General features: G+C 34.7%; 2 protein-coding genes and 1 long non-coding RNA gene across 7 annotated transcripts; 1 reads left to right on the plus strand and 2 right to left on the minus strand.

Annotated features, from left to right (window-relative positions):
- Nucleotides 1–1,152: 1,152 nt before the first annotated feature.
- On the minus strand, nucleotides 1,153–9,612 carry LOC126762010 (toll-like receptor 3). 3 transcript variants are annotated; one of them, XM_050478479.1, is made up of 7 exons: nucleotides 9,133–9,612; nucleotides 7,902–8,045; nucleotides 7,520–7,830; nucleotides 4,034–4,182; nucleotides 3,724–3,983; nucleotides 3,151–3,221; nucleotides 1,725–1,881 (listed from the first exon to the last, which is right to left on the minus strand). In XM_050478479.1, the coding sequence occupies exons 1-7, from the start codon at nucleotides 9,609–9,611 to the stop codon at nucleotides 1,826–1,828; spliced, it is 1,470 nt and encodes a 489-aa protein (XP_050334436.1). In that variant the 5' UTR covers nucleotide 9,612; the 3' UTR covers nucleotides 1,725–1,825. The 3 variants fall into 3 exon arrangements, with proteins under 3 accessions (XP_050334434.1, XP_050334436.1, XP_050334435.1); XM_050478478.1 differs by lacking the exon at nucleotides 1,725–1,881 and adding an exon at nucleotides 1,924–2,006 and having other exon boundaries at nucleotides 3,091–3,221; XM_050478477.1 differs by lacking the exon at nucleotides 3,151–3,221 and having other exon boundaries at nucleotides 1,153–1,881.
- Nucleotides 9,613–10,132: 520 nt separating this feature from the next.
- LOC126762020 (uncharacterized) lies at nucleotides 10,133–12,548 on the plus strand. The gene is made up of 2 exons (XR_007667407.1): nucleotides 10,133–12,107; nucleotides 12,159–12,548. It is a non-coding gene; the product is annotated as an uncharacterized LOC126762020 (long non-coding RNA).
- Nucleotides 12,549–13,638: 1,090 nt separating this feature from the next.
- LOC126762012 (clavesin-1) lies at nucleotides 13,639–18,299 on the minus strand. 3 transcript variants are annotated; one of them, XM_050478481.1, is made up of 5 exons: nucleotides 18,191–18,299; nucleotides 18,057–18,136; nucleotides 14,254–14,876; nucleotides 14,082–14,198; nucleotides 13,639–14,028 (listed from the first exon to the last, which is right to left on the minus strand). In XM_050478481.1, exons 2-5 carry the CDS (start codon nucleotides 18,112–18,114, stop codon nucleotides 13,774–13,776), a joined length of 1,053 nt encoding a protein of 350 aa, XP_050334438.1. In that variant the 5' UTR covers nucleotides 18,115–18,136; nucleotides 18,191–18,299; the 3' UTR covers nucleotides 13,639–13,773. The 3 variants fall into 3 exon arrangements, with proteins under 3 accessions (XP_050334438.1, XP_050334439.1, XP_050334440.1); XM_050478482.1 differs by having other exon boundaries at nucleotides 18,066–18,295; XM_050478483.1 differs by lacking the exons at nucleotides 18,057–18,136; nucleotides 18,191–18,299 and adding an exon at nucleotides 17,843–17,987.
- Nucleotides 18,300–21,699: the final 3,400 nt, after the last annotated feature.

Raw genomic sequence — 21,699 nt, forward strand, 5'->3', positions numbered from 1 at the left:
AAGATAACACCGCTCCCTCTCCATATAACGGTACTGTTGAAAACTACTAATAGCGCAATAATACAATAACTAATTGCAGCATACATATTAAATTTTAATTCCGATATGGTATAACAGAGCTTTGTGGGAGCCGGTGTGAAAATTTGACCATGAACCTGGTATCACCCTCTTTTCAGTGAAACCTGAAATCTCGGTACACGACCGGCCGATTCCAAAAAAATTTGGTACGTGGCATTGTTCTTATATTCCTATATCACGCTATGAAAATAGAAGCAATCGGACGATAACCACGCCTACTTCCCATATAACACAATTTTAAATTCCACTTGATTCTTTCACTTTTCAGTATACAAATAAAGAAGCAAATAGTTAACGGGATAAAACTTAGCACGAATAATGCCTTTACTGTATGCTATCTTATGACCAGAAATTGTTCAAATCCAACAAAAACTACTGCTGACTCTTTATGATTGGATTTCGGTTAGATACTGCTGAAATTTCACATTCGATATTCGTACGAAATTCATCAATCGTCGCTGGCTTGTTGGCATAGACTTGACGTAGCCCCACAGGAAATAGTCTAACGGCGTCAAATCGCATGACCGAGGCGGGCTTTCGCCGGACTAATCGGATGTTATCCTTACTATAGCTAAATTAATCAATATTAACCAAGTTACAAGTTAGTATATATGTACATACTTAGGTCCACTAAGTAGCCGAGCAGCTGAAAATGATATTGCAATATGAAATTTTCAAGTTAATTTTACAATGCCCAGTCTATATTTTTGACAGTGGTATTATTGGAAAATGTTACCATACATCATAGTGCGTATAACAACACCACAAATTATCAATAGTTTTTTGCTCGAGTTTTTGTTCAGAACTTCATTGGCTTGAAAGAAACATTTAGGACACGCTTGATACATACGTACATATATGGATTCATATCGTCCTACAATTTGTACTGTATGCCTGTCTAGAATATAGAGAGTTTTTATTTTTAGATGGTGTTAGTAGCCACCTGTACGCAGGAGGTATTTTTACACAAGATTCCCTTACCACGTTGGAAATAATGTACTTTTCTAACAATAGTTAGTAAAAAATTCAAGACTCTTCAGAGATTTTCACCATTAAATAAAAACAAATACGTCATAATTGTTTAAACACACATTTACTTTGTCGTTTCGAATACTTAAATATTTTCATTTCTTGCTACACACATATGGTGCATCCGTCGACATCGATTTTGTATTATGAAGGGAACCGATTTTCTCAACAGAGAAGGAACATTCAATTGCAAATTTTATACAAATTTACTCACAAACTATACAATCGTTTTCCATTTGTTTATATAATACTATATATTGCTATATAAATATTAGCATTTCAATTTTTATATCTGAAAGAGTGATTTGTACTATTAATAGAAACAACGCACGAATAATGAGTGTTAAACAGATTCACCCTGACTTTAATACCACAATGAACAGATCTTCTTAATTAGAATCACTTCTAATTGTAGTCGTATATATATGTTTCAAGTATAAATCAAAATATGTTGTATAGTTCATATGAGTCATAATGCGATGCTTTCTTAAGGGAAGTCTTGGAGATAATGATAACATACTGGCCCATTGCCCTTCGCAAAGGTCATCGTATCTAAGTAAACCTACTTCGTGTCCACCAAGACTGCCAGGTCCACGACATACCGCCACTTGACCATCCCACAATTTTCCAGAAAACTCTCGTATCCAACGTGCTAAATACAAAACTTTGCAATCACAGTGCCAAGGATTCTTATCCAGTTTTACTGCGACTAACTTTTTTAAACTGCTGAATGCCCCGTTTTGTAAATATTGCAACTTATTCGAGTCAATTCGCCTGCAAAAAAAGAAATAAGATCTCTTTTGAAAATAATTGAAGTAAGGACTGCATGGAAAAAAATCCAGGAATACGTTGTGTGCTATTTTTTATATTTTCGCATTATATTACACAGAGTATTATGGCTATGTTCGTAAATGCATCATGACGCGCATCATGACGATTGCATAACAAACAGAACGTTCAGAAATGCCAATATTGCAGCACTGCAATAATCAAGCGTTCAAAAATACAACACTTCTATCAGTTGCCACTCATAATTTCTATCAAAAAATTGTTTACTGCATTTAACTACGATGTCTGACGAAAAGTGCAAAACTGTTTTATTTTATTTTTTGTATTGAAATTTAGTTAAATTATGTTAATAATAATTGTATAAATTATTATTTTTAAATTTTTAGTGAAAATCTCAGTAATGCGGAGACACAGTTATTGCTAAGAGTACGGTTGAATATGGAGAACGAGTTTAAATCGGGTAGAAGGAAAAAAAATGTATTGTGGAAGAAAGTTGTGACCGAAGTTAAAAATGTAAATGAAAACAATAAAAATTAAAATGAAGTTCATCAGAAAAAGTAATAAAAAAATTATTCAAATAAAGGAAGGTGAGGTAAAGTAAATTTTTTATGATAAAAACATAGTGGTAAAATAGTTTCTTCTATCGATTTCATTGATATCATCTGAATCAACACGGCGAATGGGGGCATCTTGAATTCCTTCGATTTCATTGTTGGTTTCCATATCGGCATGTGTTATTGTATCGTTAATATGTTCAAAATAACCTCTCTTATTTATGATAAAATTGTGTAAGATAGCGCAAGCGAGTATTACATTAAATGTGGCTTTAATGCTCGAAGCTTCAATATAATTTAAAATTTTAAACTGTTTCTTAAAAATCCCGAAAGTTTGTTCTATAAATACTTTGTCTTTTAAAAGACAAACATTTGTACCTACAAATTTTCCTTTTTGACTTCAATACCCTTCTTTTTCTTAAATTTAAAGAAAATCTATCATTTCTTTGCTCACAAATTTCGTCTAGTGTTAGATTCAGCAAAATTTCCATTTTAGTATTATACGCGTTCAAAAATGCAAACAAATGTATCTGCAAATTGTCAAAAATTGTATAAGAAGTATCAAACGTCAAACTTGCAGTGTTGCTACTGTTGCTTATGCTGCAAGTCATGATGCATTTACGAACATAGCCTATAATACATAGAATAGTGGTTATATGAATGCTAAATTGAGTAAAGTTACATATGAAAAGTGGTATACCTTGGCGGAATAGAATAAGTTCTCTTTGACAATCAGGGAACCGCCAGACACCAAATTTCAGGATCTCATTACTATTAGTCAAATAAAGTAAATCGTATTAATAATTCCGTTGTTTTCCATATGCTGATATAATACTTTTTAAAGTTCTCGAATTTTGTATCATATAAATCGGGCCTTAAGTATCTTAGAACGACTTATTGAACTTACAATCTTAGATACATATATAGTAGAATATCTTGGTGTCAAAATAAGATCCATAAATTACCAAAACTTTCAACAAAAAGTGGTGAGAAAAACTAGTGAAACTGAAGATTTCGGAATTTTCAAGAGTAGATCAAAAAACTGCCAATCTGATCAAGCGCCCCTGTCCCGTCCTGATTAATAAGCTTTTTTTATACAACTTTTAATCGTTCATGCTACCCGAACGAGTGTATTACCCTATGTTCACGCGACTTCGAATGCACAGTACTTATATACAAGTATATGTATACTAAATTACTTTTTAGTTATTAATTTGTATGTTGAGTAATCTTTTTGGAAGATAACATAATTAACGTTTTCGAAAATACTTACAGTTTTTCCAAGTTTCCCAAGGGCGTGAAAACGTCGTCTTCCATATTTTTTAGTATGTTGTTGTTTAGCATAAGTTTTTCTAAATTAATTAACCCTTGGAAATCATTTGACTCAATTGTGGTAAAATTATTGGAAAACAAATTAAGACTTATTAAAGAATTCACATTGTTAAACAAACCATCGGGTATGTCTGAAAGATTGTTTTGTCCTAACAACAATTCCCGCAATTTTTTTAGGTCGGAGAATGCATTTGCATCAATCTAGAGGAAAAAGGCTGTGATAAAAATTAATATTGTGTAATTGAAATTACCTTCGAAATTCGATTCGTACTGAGATCCAAAGAAATTAAGCTTTTCAAATTTTTTAATAATTCTTTGGACACCGACGAAATTCGATTGTTATGGAGAATCAAGCTACGCAGGTTCTTCAGGTCAGAAAAGAAGTCATCCGAAATGCTTGCTGTAAAAGCATAATTTACAATCACATGTTTAGTATAGATTTTTTTTATATTTTTGTTCAGTATATGTACATGTCATTGTTACGACTAAAATAGTTTTGTTCACTTAACGGTTCTTTGTATTTATAGTCAAACGGTTCTTTGTATTTATAGTCAAATAAACAAAATTTGCTAAGCTTTAAAATCAGCTGACTCTTCCACTTTACAATATCTAATATATAAAAATAAGTTGGATTTTTGTCTGTTCGCTATAGCTGACTAAACCGTTGCTTGAAATGAAAATTGGCTAGAACCACTTTGAAGGTAATCCAATGAGGATGGTTTGTAAAAAGAAAATTCAGAAAATATTAATTCTTAACCGACTTACATACGCGCGTAAATTAAAAAAAAAAATCATTACTTGCTTATAACAGAGAATGTTATTTAACATTTAGCTAAGCTGCAACGCACTGATAAGGGCAGAAGTTAAAGCGTGAATAATAACAAAAAAAAAACATTGTTTTTGGATTCGCAAGAGCACTGGCAAGATGTTTCTTGCAAATTTAATACTTGCTAAAATAAGACAATGGGGAATCGTCAGGAATTGCTGCAACTCTTCTAAACGATGGAAAAACTGATCATTCATCTTTTAAACTTTCGTTATCCTAAATCTTGAACATCCCTGACATCGAGAATTTGCACGAAAAGGAATTTCATTGGTTATGTTCTAGGGCAATAGTGTCACCCAGGAATGATAGTGTTAACGAAATAAACGATCTAATTATTCAAAAAGTTCCCGAAGAAATAAAAAAATACAAATCGATAGACACCGTGACTAATATCGATGACGCAGTCTATTATCCCAAGAAGTTTTTAAATTCATTAAACCCTTCTGTACTGTCCTACAAGCATGTACAACGCTCATTAAGGAATTGGATGACAATTTAATTGTAGCAACCATTATCATCGACCCAGCAGCTGGTCAACTAGCTCATATAGCGAGGATTCTGATGATTCCAAGTGATCTGCCAATCCCATTTATATTTCCGGTGAACAAATCTTTCGCTCTAATTATAAACAAGGCCCAAGGGCAGACTTTAGTAGGGCTTGACCTACGAGAAGAATGTTTCACTCATTGTCAACTGTATTTTGGTCTATCGCAGGCCGGAGATCCTGAAAATTAATATATATTGCTGCCATAAAATAAATTAACATCAAATATCGTTTACAGGGAAGCCCTGATTCAATAAATTATTTTGCAGGAGCGGAGAAAGTAAAAAAAATAGTAAAAGCCATTTCAAAACAATAATAATAATACAAAAAATATACTTTCATGCTCGAATTTCTTTCAATTAACTAATTTTTAATGACCCCATGCAAAAACGAGAAAGTCTGTGTGGGAGAGTGTGTACAAAATTATAACTTTTGAAATGATTGTTTAATACCCGTGTGAAGCCGGGGCGGGCTGCGGCAAAAAAATACCAATAGTTATATCGGAACAAATATTGATTATACTGTGAGGTATATTATTGATATATCCCCGCAAAACTAATACGGCTGTGTAAACGGCCGTTGAGCAATACCAAAGGCTCCGTTAGGATCAAAAAGAACCTCTTCGAGCTGCAGAGCTTAATCGAGCAGATAAAATCTTCTATAAGAGTGTGCAATTGTCGGCGTAGGCCGATGATATTGCTATTATCATTAGTTCTGTTTTCACCAGACTATATAAGAAAGCGGAGAAAATCTCTGGTCTGGTAGTGAACGAGGGCAAGACGAAATATCTCCTGTCAACAAACAAACAGTCGTCGCACTTGCGACAGCTTTAACACCAACAACAACGCCAACATCGAAATCCAACACAGAATAACTCTTGCTAACAGGTGCTACTTCGGACTGAGTAGGCAATTGAGAATTAAAGTCTTCTCTCGACGAACAAAGAACAAAATCTATAAGTCTTGCATTATTCACGAGCTGCTATATGATGCAGAGGCATCGACGGTGACAACATCTGATGAGTCGACGATTACGAGTTTTTGACAGAAAAATTTTGCGGAAGATATATGGTCCTTTGCGCATTGGCAACGGCGAATATCGCATTCGATGATTAAGAGACAGCGGCTACGCTGGCTAGGTCATGTCGTCCGAAGCAGACGAAGAGAAAGATCTCCACTCCGCTGGAAAGACCAGGTGGAGAAGGACCTGGCTATACTTGGAATTTTCAATTGGCGCCAAACAGCTAAAAGTGAAAACGATTGGCGTCCTGTAGTAAACTCGGCTCTAACCGCGTAAGCGGTGCCTACGCCAATAAAGGAGAATTAATTACTGAAATTCGTAGACTATATTCTCCTTCCTCCATATATCTAATATAATGTTTTTCGAACTTCCGGTTGATGTTATCTTTGTGAAATCGAGCATCTAATTCTGGCAAAGATGTGTCGTAGTATAGAAAATGCATAAAATTGTGTTAATAATACAAGTATCTCTTTCCCCTTCGTTATAAGAAAGAAAATCATTATTTTTAGTACGTATGATATTATATGCTCACTTAATTTTACTAAGATATCTTACAAACTGGCAGATATAAATGGTACAAAGGCACCTGAAGTATATGGGGGCCAGGGAAATTATTGATTCGATTTTATAATTTTTGGCACAAGATGACAGACTTGAGTTGGCTTAAAGACACTATTTGTGCAAAATTTAATCCCGATATTTTCCCTGGATTTGTATTCTGAAAAGTGAACGAATTATATAGAATTTAAAAGAGTGTTATATTGGATGAAAAGGTGGTTGAGCCTCTATTTCGCCAATTTGCACACCGTTCACAGGAATGTAGGAATGATATTTTTCTCGACCGATTTCTGTTTAAATTGTGTTTCATCATCATATATTAATTTTTCTCAAGTTATCGCTTGATCGAACGGGCGGTCACGCGAGATTCAATTCCACTCGTCATCTTGATCATTTCTGTAATCAAACAACAATTAAGCATGGAAAATTATAACACCTAATCGCAGTGGTAAGCACATATTTAGGGTACGAACGATACTCGGTTGCGAATCCTAAACAAATATCTTTTATTCCGCATAGTTGAGCGAATATTTGAAGGTTCTGCACATTAATAAGAAACGTGAAAGTATTTTGAAGACAGAAGACTTTATCTTCCAACGGCATCACTCTTTCCAGAGGCAATGCTGAACTCTGAACGTTGTTATCGATATGAAAAATATTAAAATCAATGAGCTTTCTTAGTGCGTTGCACACTTATTGTATTACCTTTCAGGACATGGTTGATATTTGGGTTCATGATATATTGACGTAAATAACTAAATAATAGCATATATGTATGTACATACTTACAAATAAAATTAAAAGAAAAATCGATCATTTTTAGAGTTTTCAAATTTTTTAGGCATCCTGATTTGAGTTCTAAAATTTCATTCCGAGAGAGGTCTAAGTCTTCGAGCACTAATTGATCGCGAAGTAATTCCTGTGAAAAATGTAGTATTTTATTTTGGCTTAAGTTAATGACAATTAATCGTTGGCTATGACCGAATAAGTTCGTTGGCAAATCGGATAACAGGTTTTTGCTAACGTCTATTAAATTTAAGTTACGAAGCTTCCAAAATGTTACTGAATCCAAGTTCTCCAAATGGTTGTTTTGAAGCCGCCTTAATATACATGCAAATCATAAAATAACGTTAATAAAATTATTTAGCTTGGTAAATACCAATGAACTTACAATTGTAAGAGACTATCCAGATCTTGAAAGAGATTCGCTGGAATAAAGTTCAGAATGTTATTGGAAAGGTCCAGTTCTTTCAGTAAAGTCAGACCACGAAAAGTGTCTTTATGGAAAGTTGAAAAATGATTCCTTGAAAGGTCGCTACAAAGATATGAAAACTTTAAATAGGAAAATCGAAGAAATTTGTTTGTATAAAGAGACTAAAAATTTACCCCCGAGTGTTGGATACGATAATATTAACGCTTAATTTGCTGGCACAAAAGAGTGTTATAGTTACTTCTAACAGTACCACCTTTGCCGCTCTAACTTGGTTTGTTATACTACCGTTTGCATACATGTTTCTATATGGTATTATAATTAGGTTTACCTAACGGCTAACTTTTTATACCTTAAGATACTTCCTTGGCTTTGACTCAACCCCAAATTGGAAATGTTAACGTCACTGCTGGATTAGAGGTATTTTTCATGTATACATATGAAAGTGCCATATCGCTAAAATACGTGCTAAACAAGTGCAAGGTTAAAGAAGTCACACGAAAGAGAGTCGCCTTGTCTGAAACCTCGTTTGGTATCGAACGGCACGGAGAGGTCCTTCCCGATGCTGACGGAGCTTTTGGTGTTGCCCAACGTCAGCTTACACAGCCGTATTAGTTTGGCGGGGATACCAAATTCAGACATCGCGGCACAAAGGCAGCTCCTATTCGTGCTGTCAAAGGCAGCTTTGAAATCGACGAAGAGTTTGTGAGTGTCGATTCTTTTTCCACGGGTCTTTTCCAAGATTTGGCGATTGGTGAATATCTGGTTAGTTGTTGATTTACCGGATCTAAAGCAACTCGGATAAGGTCCAATCAGTTGGTTGACGGTGGGCTTTAATCATTCACACAATACGCTCGATAGAACCTCATACGCGATGCTTGAGGAGGCTTATCCCACGGCAGTTGGCGCAGATTGTGGGGACCCCTTTTTGTGGAGTCGAACTAATCACCTATCAATTTTTAATTATTCGGTTAATTTTTTTGAAAATACGGGCCCGAACCCGACCCCCTCTCTGTTTCTGAATTATACTCTGTTAATATCCACTGCATAAAATTTAACCATTTAAAATTACCATCTCCCATCTTGTCGTTCTTACGTAACCCTTAAGTATATACATACATACATACTTTACTAATATTGGGTGCCACAAATTTATTTCATTAGCCTTTTATAAGAACCTACTTATACTTACATTGATTCCATATTCATTGGTATTACTTGTGAAACAGGCAAAGATACAAAATTTGCGTTCCAGCATGTAAAACTTTTCGTTTCGGGAGAACAGCGACATATTCCTGAAGAGCATCGGTTCCACTCATTTTGACTTGTTGACACGAGTCGCCAGACTGGCTGTTCTATTGATCTTAACCTGTTTTCAATCTGGCGTACTCGATTTACCATTGCAACATTTATAGGTGAAATCAAAGCATCCGCGGAACTAACTTTTGACCATCTTTCAAAATCACTATCAATGAATGATTTTACCGTTAATAATTGTTTAGATAAATAATTCAAAACTTCACACGCGTTTAATTTGCAAGAGTTATTCTGCTGACTTTTTGCATACTTGTTGTCATCAGACTCGTATCTCTCACGACTCGTCTGGTCTGTTAAACCATAAGAAAATAGAAACAGTAACAAGTTTAAAACTAATATCCTTCTAACCCCCATATTCAATATCGTTTGTCAAAAGAATAATATTTATACCCCCTTATATGCAATTTTTGAAAAAAAGTAGGGAAGGGCTATGTCCGGTTGCAACAGCACATAAGAATTAACCGAACCGATTTGATATAAATATATAATATCTTATATGTGGGTAATGTGTTTTCGAAATTTCATAAATATACATATATTGCATGATCTGACATTTATCTAGGTATTTTAGGGTCAAGGTGACTATGAAGCTAATAAATTTATTAGCGAAACATTTTCAGGAAATCTCATTGAGATGAGAGAACATGGAAGCTACGTTTTTCAAATGCCCATTTCTACTCTAATTATAGCTCTGAGGTGGACAAACCAACGAAAGCCTCCAACTTAATTAGTTACATCAATCTAATCTTTTCAGTAAAATAGTTATTCTACTTTTTGCTGCAGGGTGCTAGATTATAAACATATACTTGTATGAACACATTTATATTACAAGATTCTTAGTAGCAGTTGTCTAACTCAATTATGTCAATTAAAGCAAGTAAAGTGAAAAAATCTTCTAAACGTGTGTGGACACACAATGCTGAATACTTATATGAGAGGCTACGTAGAGATTTAAATATAAACATGTAAGGAAAGGCTTAGTTCGAGAGTAACCAAAACATTTCTTGCTCAGGCATTTTGCTAGGATGAAAGGTGGAGAAATATTTCCTTTCATGGGCAAATGCATTTTTCCGAAAAGTAAGAAGTCGCACGGTGCCATATCAGATGAATACGGGGAGTGGTTAATGGTTAAAATGTTATTTTTCGTCAAAGAATCGTCCTTCGAATGTTGGATTCTGAGCCATTTTTGGTCGTCAATCAATTTGTGCGGAATAAACCGTGCACGACCACTTTAAAAACGTTGAAACCACTCGTGCACTCTGCTACGTGATAGGCAATCATCGTCTTAAAATTTTTTCATCAATTGAAAGGTTTTGGTAAAAGTTTTACCAATTTTAAAACAAAATTTATTGTTGGCTCTTTGTTCGAAGCTAATTTTCGCATCGATAACACAAACATACTCACACCTAAAACGCAATAACTTCACTTCCAATTAATGAAATGGCATGAAATTCTCACTGGACAATCGATAAAGATAGCAGATTCTTAAGCACCAGTCGAAATATAGTTGGCGCCACCAAGGGGCGTTGGATTCAAAAAGTCCTGTTTACTTTGGAAAACGTCTTGAAATACGACACCTATCAAATCGCTGAAACTGTGTTGCGACAAACGTAATTTTAGCGTTAAGTATACTGGCGTCCGTGCAGGAATCAGCGCGAAAACGTAGTGAAAATGGCCTGAAAACCAAAAAGTAAAGCTACGCGACTGTGGAGTCTGCAGTACCAACAGGTGTAGGAAAAAGGACAACCCCGGAATGAGGAAGAAAATCCTATGGGAAGCTGGAAAATACTATTTCGATTGCCAAAATGCACGGATGTCAACAACCACCATTTACCAACCCTAGAGAAAATGGGACCAGGAATAGTCTTTTTAAACAAATTTAATGCCGATATTTTTATTAACAACGACTCTGCAACAGTAAACGGACATTTATTATTAAGTACACTAACGCAAAGCAATTTATTATTACAAAGAAACGATATCAAGCAAACCATTACAGACAACGTACAACCTTCATCTACACCAATCAATATAGAAGAATTCCTCTCGCTAAAGATGCTGAAGTAGCTACCAATACAAAAGAAGTAAGCTTGTTAGAAATAGCAAATAGAGCGAAACATACACTCAGCATCACCTTAATTATTATGCTAATTGTGATCATCAGAAATTACCTTATAAAAACCACAGAAAATTTATCAATTAAACTATCATCATACCATTCAAAGTAATATAATACGACACTAAACAAATAGCTGAAACTGCGTTATGCGCAGAACAAAACTGTGGAAAGTGCAAGGTCAGCGAATTCCATCCCCGTTGCAGCGGCAAACGTAGCTTTAACTTTAAGTATAATTAATTGCAGCTTTTAGTTCTAATTCGGAATTCCTTCGGATCTGCGTGGTCAGTTTAGCCATGACCGTGCGTCTGTTTGTATATACGAAAACTAATCCCTCAGCTTATTTTTCACAAGTTCTTTTCTTCTCAAGATGTTGCTCATTTTCCGGAACCGCCGATATTTTGAGATCGGACCATTTAGCGCCTAGCTGCCACATAAAACGACCAACCGATCAAAATAAAATTTTTGTGTGGAATTTGTGAAGGACATTATAGCTTTTCTTCCTTTTACTAGCGACTGAAATAATCTCAATATTCTCATTTACTTTCATTGAGACATTTTGTATTGAGATAAAATATTATAGGGCTAAACCAACGACTAGATATATTACATGCTATATATCAATATATACGGTGAAGTTAAAAAATGGAAATCACTACATTGGAAATATCGGAGTTAGGAGAAGACATTTGGCACTAAACCAAAATACGCTCGAGAATGCGTTTCCACGCAAGGTATAATTAAGTCCACTTTAATAATACAAATTATTAAATGTGCTTTATTAGGGCTATGGTAATTCATGGAACAATTTCCCTTATTTTCGCCACTATGTATCTTGATGAAACTTGTTATACATACTTGAAAAGGCTGATATTGCAAATGGGTGGAATCGGATCATTACCACGCTCACAAAACGTCATTAATCGAAAACCTACAAAGATCCGCAATAAGATACAAAAAAAAAACTTAAAACGTTAAAACTTTTGAGAACTTTTAAGAAAGTAAGCTAGGTTTAATCCATTAATAAGTTTAATGTCCATATCTTCGAAACCTCTAAAGCTTTATAAACCAAATTTCGCTTAAGACAAATCTTTTCGGCACCTCCTAGGACAGTAGAAAAATAAATTATAATCCTGCCAGTAAGTTGTGCCTTGTTGCTAGGTCAACACAACCAATCTGCAGTCTTTTTGAAAAATGTAAGTAAAAAGAATGAGTGTTTTTCGTCGAAGACCTTGCATATGATCTTGGAGATCCTGCATGTCCATAAGACATCTTTCATCTGTCAGTCCTTTCGGATATTTCATTATGTATCCTTTTTAGCGACTTACGCATTTCAAGGTTCGGTAGCCAGGCGGATGGCAGTTTTGACAATCTCATCGGCTATTTCGTTTCCTGGAATGCTTTTGTGGTCCAGAACCCCATATATTTTGAAAAGTCCTTCGACTTATATATATAATGGTCTTTATGTTTCTTCAGTTGTTAGCTATTTCAGCAGCTTTTCTAACTACACAGACTTCTGCCTAGAAGATATTGCATTATGGCGGATGCTTGGAGTGTCGCCTGAGATCTAGTAATGTCAATTGGTTGTAGGTTAATTTACCTTTCTAGTGCAGCTGTTAGAGTGAGCCATCCCATTTTGCAGAGAACACCAAAGCAAGGCCCGAAAATAATAATACCGCATACGTTCGGAGCGCTCGGAGTGCACACCTGGCACTTTAAACGCGTTTTTTTTTTTCAAAAGACACTTTTTTAAACTGGCGGACATGATTCCGGTCGAACTACTCAACCGATTTGCTTAATTTTTTTTTAAATGTTCACATAACGCCTGTCGGGACGATATGCTAGTTTCATAATTTTTTATAATTTATTGACAATGTTATGACAAAATTTATGTAAAAAAACCGGGGGAAAAATTTAAAAAAAGCGCCAATTACTTTTTTATTTATCAATATTCTTTCATGATTCAGATGATCCAAACATGAGACATCGTGTCCGCCAGTGAAAAAACGTATCTCATTTAACCAGCCATTTCTCCGTCAGACGTTATCAAAAAATTCCGAAAAAAATTGTTTATACACTCCATATCGTGGAGTACCTCATCATAAGTGACAAAAGCTCTATGGTAGAATAAAAATTTCTATGAAAAAAAAAAAAAAAATCCGAAGGCTCAGGAACGCGTGGACGGGATCTTTTAGTATCTATTAAATTTAAAGATTAAATATATTACGACATATGTATGTAATTCTCAAGTTATGCACTACTAAATTTTTTTCATTTTTTTGTCATTTATTTTCAACAAAAACTTATTAAAATACAAGATATAACTTATCATAAAATCAAATTGATACCAAATATATTTGTGGTCTCTACAATAACTAACAATATTGAGCGCTTTATTGTTCAATCAACTTCCAGCTTTCGGAAACTTCCTATAACTCCAGTATCAATGTCGCTAATAATCTTTACTGACGGGCTGTTACAGTCTTTAGTTATTTCAATGCACATTTCATCGAGAGCTAATATAGAATCTCGTTTTTGGATGAGTTTCAATTTAAAGTCCTTTATAATATCAGCCATGGGAATGCTACCCCCATATTCTTTTGGAAGAATTTCAGGTTTAACTCTCTCTTTCAATGCATCCACCGATTTGTGTATCTTTCAAGAAATATAATTAGTTCGAGTTACATAGTAATAGAATTAGAACTTACAGTTATACGGTTTTTTAGTTTTTCGCTAAGCAATGATACTCCTAATTCGATAATACGATTTGCAAAGTGTGGGATATTAACAAAATGTGTTGCTTTATGACGCATTGGAGTAGAATTCTAAAAAGAAAACTCAAATAAATTTCACAATCGGCCAACAAAAACAATTACTTACTTGTATACATTTTACCATATTTCTTAAATCTGACAGAGACCAAAGACTCGCAAATCCCATATTTATCCCACTTTCATCGTTAATATATACATAGCCAGCCACTTGTGACGGCTCATCATCTAATAAACCTTCACATATCAGTGAGTGCACACGCGCCATCTGAACAGAACTGTATTTATAAGGATCAAAATTTTTTGCCACCGATAATATTATTTGTCTGCCGTCATCATCCCTTTGTGGCAAGGGTACTAGGTACCCGTTATCGAAAATTTCGCTGATAGTTGGGTCTAAAATATCAAGGTTTGAAAACCATTGTGGGAATAATTGACGTATAGTTAAATAGCGTTCAAGCATTTCACATGCATCCGGAACGGAGAACTTTTTTGTTCTTAAAAATCGTAGTAGGAAAAGAGTATCTGTGCGACACTTTTTGATGCGCGGGTGTTTCGATATCCATTCACGAAACTGATGTAGTGCTTGGTGGCGTATGTTATCATCTTCGTGTAATTCTTCTTTTGCTATCAATTTCAGCGCTGGACTTAAGGAACAGGTATAAGGATCAAAAGATTCAGTAGATTCGCATTCGGTAGTTTCGGGTTTGTGCTTTGTTTCGGCTTCCAACACTGGAAAATCATATAAAAATTATATTAAGCCAATAAGTAAGGACAAAGTTTGGATGTAATTTTATACTTTTAAGTGACACATATGATATACGAGTACTATACGCAGTTTAGCTCAAGGGTGCAGACCAATTTAATTCATATTTAGCGCTAAACCACATTTTGTGTAAGAACACATGTCCACTTAATTTCATTAAAATACTACACATTTTGACCGTTTGAGGTCAGGATAAAGTCGGAAATTACTACATAGGCTATATTGGGTTGAGAGGAAGCTTTGAATTGATGGCGATAATTTTTCATCTAACTCTACTAAATTCAAGAACATGTTATTACCTAATTAAATAACTCACAAAATGACTGACATATACAGCATAAGGTCTGCTGAAATAACGAAAATTAATATTACAAATATTAATATATGAGAGATGGAGTAATTCGTAGACTAAATTTACAAATTTGTTTATTATTATATGCACAACTAAGTTCTCACTGTTTGTTAATGGATTGAAACTGCATTTCCACATTAGCGACTTTTTATGAGTCATATACTTTTGGTTGTACGAATATGACCGACTTTTTGCCAAATAATCGTCATTTGCGGGAAGTGTTGATTTTCTTTTTTAAGTCAAAGAAATCGGCGGCTGAAGCGCATCGGGAACTCAAAAAAGTTTACGGAGGTGCTGTCACAAAGCGTGATGTAGTCGATTTTATCGCTTCAAAGACGGTGATTTCGATATTAATGACCGTCGGCATGAAAGAAGGCCAAAAACCTTCGAAGACGGTGAATTGGAGATGTTGCTCAATGCGAATCCGTGTTAAATGCAAGAAGAGTTTGCTTCAGCATTGAGAGTCACCCGCCAAGTTATTTAAAGGCGATTACATGCGCTGAAACTTGGGTTCCTTATGATCTCATTACCAGAGGAGGCACGAAACAGTTCTGCTTCATGACAACGCTCGGCCTCACGTTGTCAAACCCGTACAAACCTGCCTGGAAACGCTTAAATGGGAAGTCATACTCTACCCGCTATATTCTCCAGATATTTTACTATCCGATTATTTTTTGTTCCGATCGATGGCACTTGGTCAGAAGCAGTTCCACTCCCAAGACCACATGGAAAATTTTTGTTTTGGATAGCATCACAAAATGAACAGTTTTGCTAGAAAAATGGTAAAAAGACTACTTCGAATAATTTTATTGTAACCATTTCTTTACGATAAAATTATTTTTTCTAAAAAAAAAAAACAGTGAGAACTTCTTTGCGCACCAATTATTAACAAAAATCCAACCGGAAGCTTGTGGGGGACATATTTTTTTCCATTTTCAGCACAGCGATATATTATTTCCAGAAAAAGATTCGATCTGACAATTATTAAGATATGTATGCCGATGAAAAGATATACTTGTATGGCGTATAAATCAAGTATACATATGTATGTCAGCTGGGGTTTTATTGGCCCGATTTTGAACCGCTTTTGGCTTCACGACACACCATTATCGAAGGAATATGTTCTCTAAGTTTGATTTAGATAACTTCTGTATTGTCCAATATATGTAGGTATATGGTATAAAGTCAACCAAAAGCTTGAACATCTTTATGTTAAATATATGAGGGCTAGGAGAAGTATTAACTCTTTTCTCTTAAAAATTAAAAAAAAAATCTTTCATAAAATACAATTTGTGCTGCGGAATGCCCATTGTATACCTAAAATTGTAATGTTGACATTGGGCACAGCTGCTTTAAGATATCGACTACACAGCGTATATATTTTTTTTATGGTATAGAAGTTATTACGCTTTACAAAACCAGTTTTTAATATATGAAGGTCGATGGCTATATCTTACACACTTGTAGTTGGTTTTGATAGTAATTGATATGGGTAAATATGATCGCTGCCCTTGGCTTAAGAGAAAAATGTCTGGTGTATATTAGTAGGCAAGACAATAAAAATTGTTCGATTTTATATCTAAATGTACGAGAACTCCATTATTTAGTAATTTTCTGTGTTGACTTATTGAAAAGTTCTTCAGTAATTTTTTCTTTAGCAAGTTACTACGCTTATTGTAGTTTTGAAATTAAACTTTGTATGAGAGATGAGAGTTTTCATCATACTAAAATTTTTTTTTTCCATTTTGAAGTTACAGTTTGAGAATTATTGACTTCGTACCTGACACTGTTTTGAAATTGTTGATATTTATCTATAACAATATCACAATCAATAAGTCGAAGAAAATGTAAAAGGAATAGTGTATTAGACATATACTTTTTTGTCCGTCAAGTTCACTGTGAATCAAAGATATGGTTGTAAGAAAATAAGTAAAATAAATAACTTCTTAACGAGAAATTTTCCTTGAAAAGGTAATTTATTTTTATGGTAGTGGCGGTAATTTTAGATATATACCAGTAATTCTAAACATAATTTTTAAATTGTATCATCACATTTCAAATTTATTCACATAACACCAAGCAGTGCTTAGTTTTTTTTTAATTGTAGGTTTTGTAAGAGTTGGCATTGAATGCATTCACTTTCACTTAACGCCAAAAAGTGTGTCATGCAATACTTCACTTGTTTACACTATATTTACTTACGAACGCAATGTTTTTGTATATCAAATAATTATACTAAATCCTTACATATATATACATAAATGGTAATATAAATTTAAAGTTTGGTAGCATGCACTTGTTTGTAAATAAAAAATAATTTAAATGTTATAAAATTGTATGTTTCAAGCCCCTTAAAGTACATATTATGAATTTGGTAGCAGAAAATATGCGTGTTTGTATGTTTGTAAGATGTAAGCTGTATAGTAAATTGAGTTCAATAATTTTTACTTCTGTTACACATTTCAAAAATTGATTAAATACCTATCTATCATATAATACATACATATAATACGTATATAAGATTATAATCAATATTTCTTCGAAAATAGGTCACTAATGGGTTTAATTCGGTAAACTCACTTATTATGTAATAATTTGTTAGATTTATAACCAACGTTTATTTTTGGTTTTAAGAGGACAACACTGTTGTTTAAATAGCAATCCAAATGAAACTAAAGTCTCTTTTTGACTTTAAATTTGTTTGAACATTATATGTATATATGTACATACATATATACTCATAGTGTTACTTCATACACATAAACTTTTAAGTCGGGTATATACCATATATTACCAAATTTACATGTTTTATATACTGAAGATCCACATTTGTGCGCATGTATGCATGCCATATTAATTGTTGTATCTCTGCAACTATGTAAAATCCGTCAGTAATATCATGTTTGTATTTCGTATACGTGAACTTACATATGTTTGAACACACACTAATACAATAATTTGATTAAGTTTGCTTGGTAATAACAGGTACGCAGGCAAACAAAGAAGTAATCTTCACTTATGCATAACACAAAACGTCACTTTAATTTTTTTATAGATAAATACCAAAAATATTTTTGTTTTACATCAAGTTAGAAAAGTATTCAGTCATCTCATCTTCAACGAGTACGACGGCGATTCGGACTGCAAGTCTTATAGGCACTATTCTTTTTATACTCTGAACAGTGTTTATTAAGTTTGCCACGGAGTTTGTCTCTCACCCCAGAAGGAAATATCGGAGACCCTACAAATTATATACATATACATATGTATATGATCAGCGAGACGAGCTGGGCCGAGTCTGTCTGTTCATACGCGAACTAGTACCTCAATTTTGGCAAACGTCTTTTTCTCCCAAATAAGCTGCTCGTTTATCGAAATCTTCGATATCGAAATACTATAGCGTATAGCTATTATACAAACTGAACGTGAGAATTAAGTCTTTGTTTGTAAAATTTTTGTTTGACGAGATATTTTCACGAAACTAAGCGTAGATTATTTTCGATCAATTTCTATCCGAAGAAATTGAAAATGGACTACTACAGCCTATAACTGCTATACAAACTGAATGATCACAATCATATTCTTGTGTGGAGACTTATCCAGTAATGCATATGCAGAAGGTAATTTCAAACTAAATGAGTGCAACTCAGTGATTCAAGCTAAAATTCTCGAACTAACAGAAGTGATAATTCAGGCTCTCCGTAGCTCCAACAGGCAGGCAATAACTAGACTTTCAGGTTGTAATTCGCTTAATATCATCTGAGTACCCCGTTTTATAAGGATAAAAGAAAACGTAGAGTTGGACGAGTTGATTGGGAACACAATTTCTCTAATCTGCCCCAGACCACTCATTCAATATAGCCACCTCAAATGAGATATATGCAATATCTATAGCTTCAACCAAAGAGGCTGAATTTAATGTATTAGGTATATGAGGACAATATTAACTAATGATACGAAAACCATGTTAGTGGGGATAAAAGGGTATGGTCTAGACCAATATTCATATTCAACGTGAAACTACATTATGTTTATGTACACATACTCTCTTCATTTCATTGAAATATCACATACATTGGCCAACATAAACGGCTTAAAGTCAGTTGAAATTCATTATATCGGATGGATTTGGGCTGGAAAAAGGTCTGAACTGATTGTGTTAACTTGTGATATTGCTCAAGTATATTCATAAACATGTTTCCACACGCAATTTTATGCAGATAACATACACTCTGACCGATATATAATATTTGACACAAAGTCCGCTAAAATAATTAAAATCAATATATGTACATACGTATGAGGTATCCGGTAGCTGGGTTAATTCGTTGATCAATTTTACCCATTTTCTTCATTAAACTATATTATGTTTATCTAATATTATACGTTTACTTAATTTTGCCAAGATATCTCACATATTGGCCGGTATATAGATATAGTGTATAGATCGGGTGTTGAGCCGATTTGATCTATTTTTGACACAACGTTACAGTATTATTATTGAAATATTCCCTCTGAATTTCAATAATAGATCTTCCACATTGTCCGATATTCTCGATAAGCAAAACGGTATCTTGGAGCTTACAGAGTTATGGTCAGATGTTGACATTTTTTACCTACCGAACCTTCTCTAACTTTTCGGGTAATACATTTATTTCGGGAGATCGTGTATATCCGAGATTTTCCAGATGGCGAGCTTTGATTCGCGTTCGAGCCAATTATGATGTAGGTTCTCCTTTAACAGTGTCCTCATCAGGTCTCTGGAGGTGGCTTTACCTTATCGTCGTGTGTTATATAGGGCGAGGCTAGTTAGAACACTCTGCATCGTCTTCCACCTTAAAAGATCTTAGTTACCGAAATTAGGTAATATTTAGTTCTAATAACAAAGTTCTCCGGACGAAGCAAGAGATTGGCTGCTTTTGCGTGCTGAAGGACCTCCATCGTGTATATTTGCCTCCAGAAGTGCGAATTCCATACCAGCAAAGTACCCTTCTCGATCCTCTTCCAAAAATTGCTCGAAACTCTAGAGGGATTCGAATATTCGCCCTGATGCCGATAGACTCCTTATTTAAGTGTATCAGCGCTTACCGTATGGTTCATCGGTTTTCTCGAGCCTGATCACCCTCCAGTCGTAAAAGGGGAATGATGGGTTGCGGTAAGCTATATAAGCTATATATCTCTTTTTATCCAAGGCTGGAAGCCAATGATCCACCTTCACTATATCCTCTAAATTAGTCTCGTTCCAAACTTCTCCAACTCTAGATAATGCATCCTTCCTCCTCTGCCTCTTTACTGAAGGTTGAACTTACGCGAGCCCGTAGATTGGTGTCCTCACCTCACTCAAGTATGCTTGTATACTGAATCAATTCCTGAAAGGTTGCCATATGACGATCCGACTACAGTTTACGTGCTGCCGTCGACTGTTTGCTTCTCCCGACAGTGGCCCAACCGGAGACTGTCCGATGTCCAGGATGCTCTCAAAAGTATTAGGATGCTGATACTTCCAAAATACGGTTCTGTTGATGCCATGTATTCTGATTTACTGACCTCAAAAGGTCAAAAGCTATTATGTACGAGGGGCTCATGGTTCTTTTTTTAGGTCTAGACACCTCTTAATTGACAACTAGGCTGAGGAGACGCATAATGAATAATTTTAGGCTTCAGATATTAAGAAAATACATGGAGTTTTTCTGACTTTCAGAACTTTCAACGGGAGAACTCTATTTTGTGTAAACTATCAGTGAAGTGGGGGAAATAGTCTTAGCGTCGGCCTACTTCCCCAGGGAGTTGGTTGAGGTGCCACTTGAAGTAGTAAAAAGACTGGTCGACAAGTTGTAAAAATAGCAATCGGAGGATTTAAGGCAGATTAGGACCAGGTAATGTCGCTATGGATGTCTATCACTGCTCCTAAACCAATAAATAGGATTCTTTGATGATCGAACAAACTCTCGGCACTAAGAAAATCAAGACGCAGGCTTTTCAACGTAGCCAGAGTAGTACGACTACAGAACTCGCATACACAGCCAGTGGAGTAGATGGAATATTCCAGCTTTACTCCAGAAGGAAGAAGAGTACATCCTAATATACTCAGTAAAACTAAAGTCAGACAGTTTAGCGCTGGTTTATATGTCTAGTAGAAAAATGCAATACTTATCAGAAATCGATCATATTTCTCTAAAAGGAGAAACTACAATACACCTATCTGGATATATGTACGTATATACTAAACAACGCCTGGGTTCTGAGACGAGTATTACTGAAATAAATAAGCGATGGGGTTGACATTATTATTTATGCAAGTTGACATTGTTATTCACACATTTGCAAAAACATAGTGCATCAAACAGGTGCTTTTAATTTGCAAAACTAAAGCTGTGATCATTCTTTTTACGAGAAAGAGATCATTCTAGTTATAAGCACTTTAACACTCAATGGGG

Source organism: Bactrocera neohumeralis, chromosome 6, assembly GCF_024586455.1.
Source record: "Bactrocera neohumeralis isolate Rockhampton chromosome 6, APGP_CSIRO_Bneo_wtdbg2-racon-allhic-juicebox.fasta_v2, whole genome shotgun sequence".
Classification (NCBI taxonomy): domain Eukaryota; kingdom Metazoa; phylum Arthropoda; class Insecta; order Diptera; family Tephritidae; genus Bactrocera; species Bactrocera neohumeralis.

Coding starts and splice junctions, on each gene's coding strand:
- LOC126762012 (XM_050478481.1), bottom strand. CDS start 18,114: ATGGCATGCATACATGCGCACAAATGTGGATCTTCAGTATATAAAACA. Junction 14,199..14,253: donor ATATGGTAAAATGTATACAA/GTAAGTAATTGT, acceptor TTTTCTTTTTAG/AATTCTACTCCAATGCGTCA. Junction 14,029..14,081: donor AACTAAAAAACCGTATAACT/GTAAGTTCTAAT, acceptor ATTTCTTGAAAG/ATACACAAATCGGTGGATGC.
- LOC126762010 (XM_050478477.1), bottom strand. CDS start 9,611: ATGGGGGTTAGAAGGATATTAGTTTTAAACTTGTTACTGTTTCTATTT. Junction 4,183..7,519: donor TTTTTCTTTTAATTTTATTT/GTAAGTATGTAC, acceptor ATGCTTTTACAG/CAAGCATTTCGGATGACTTC. Junction 1,882..3,723: donor TTGGGAAACTTGGAAAAACT/GTAAGTATTTTC, acceptor CTTTTTTTGCAG/GCGAATTGACTCGAATAAGT.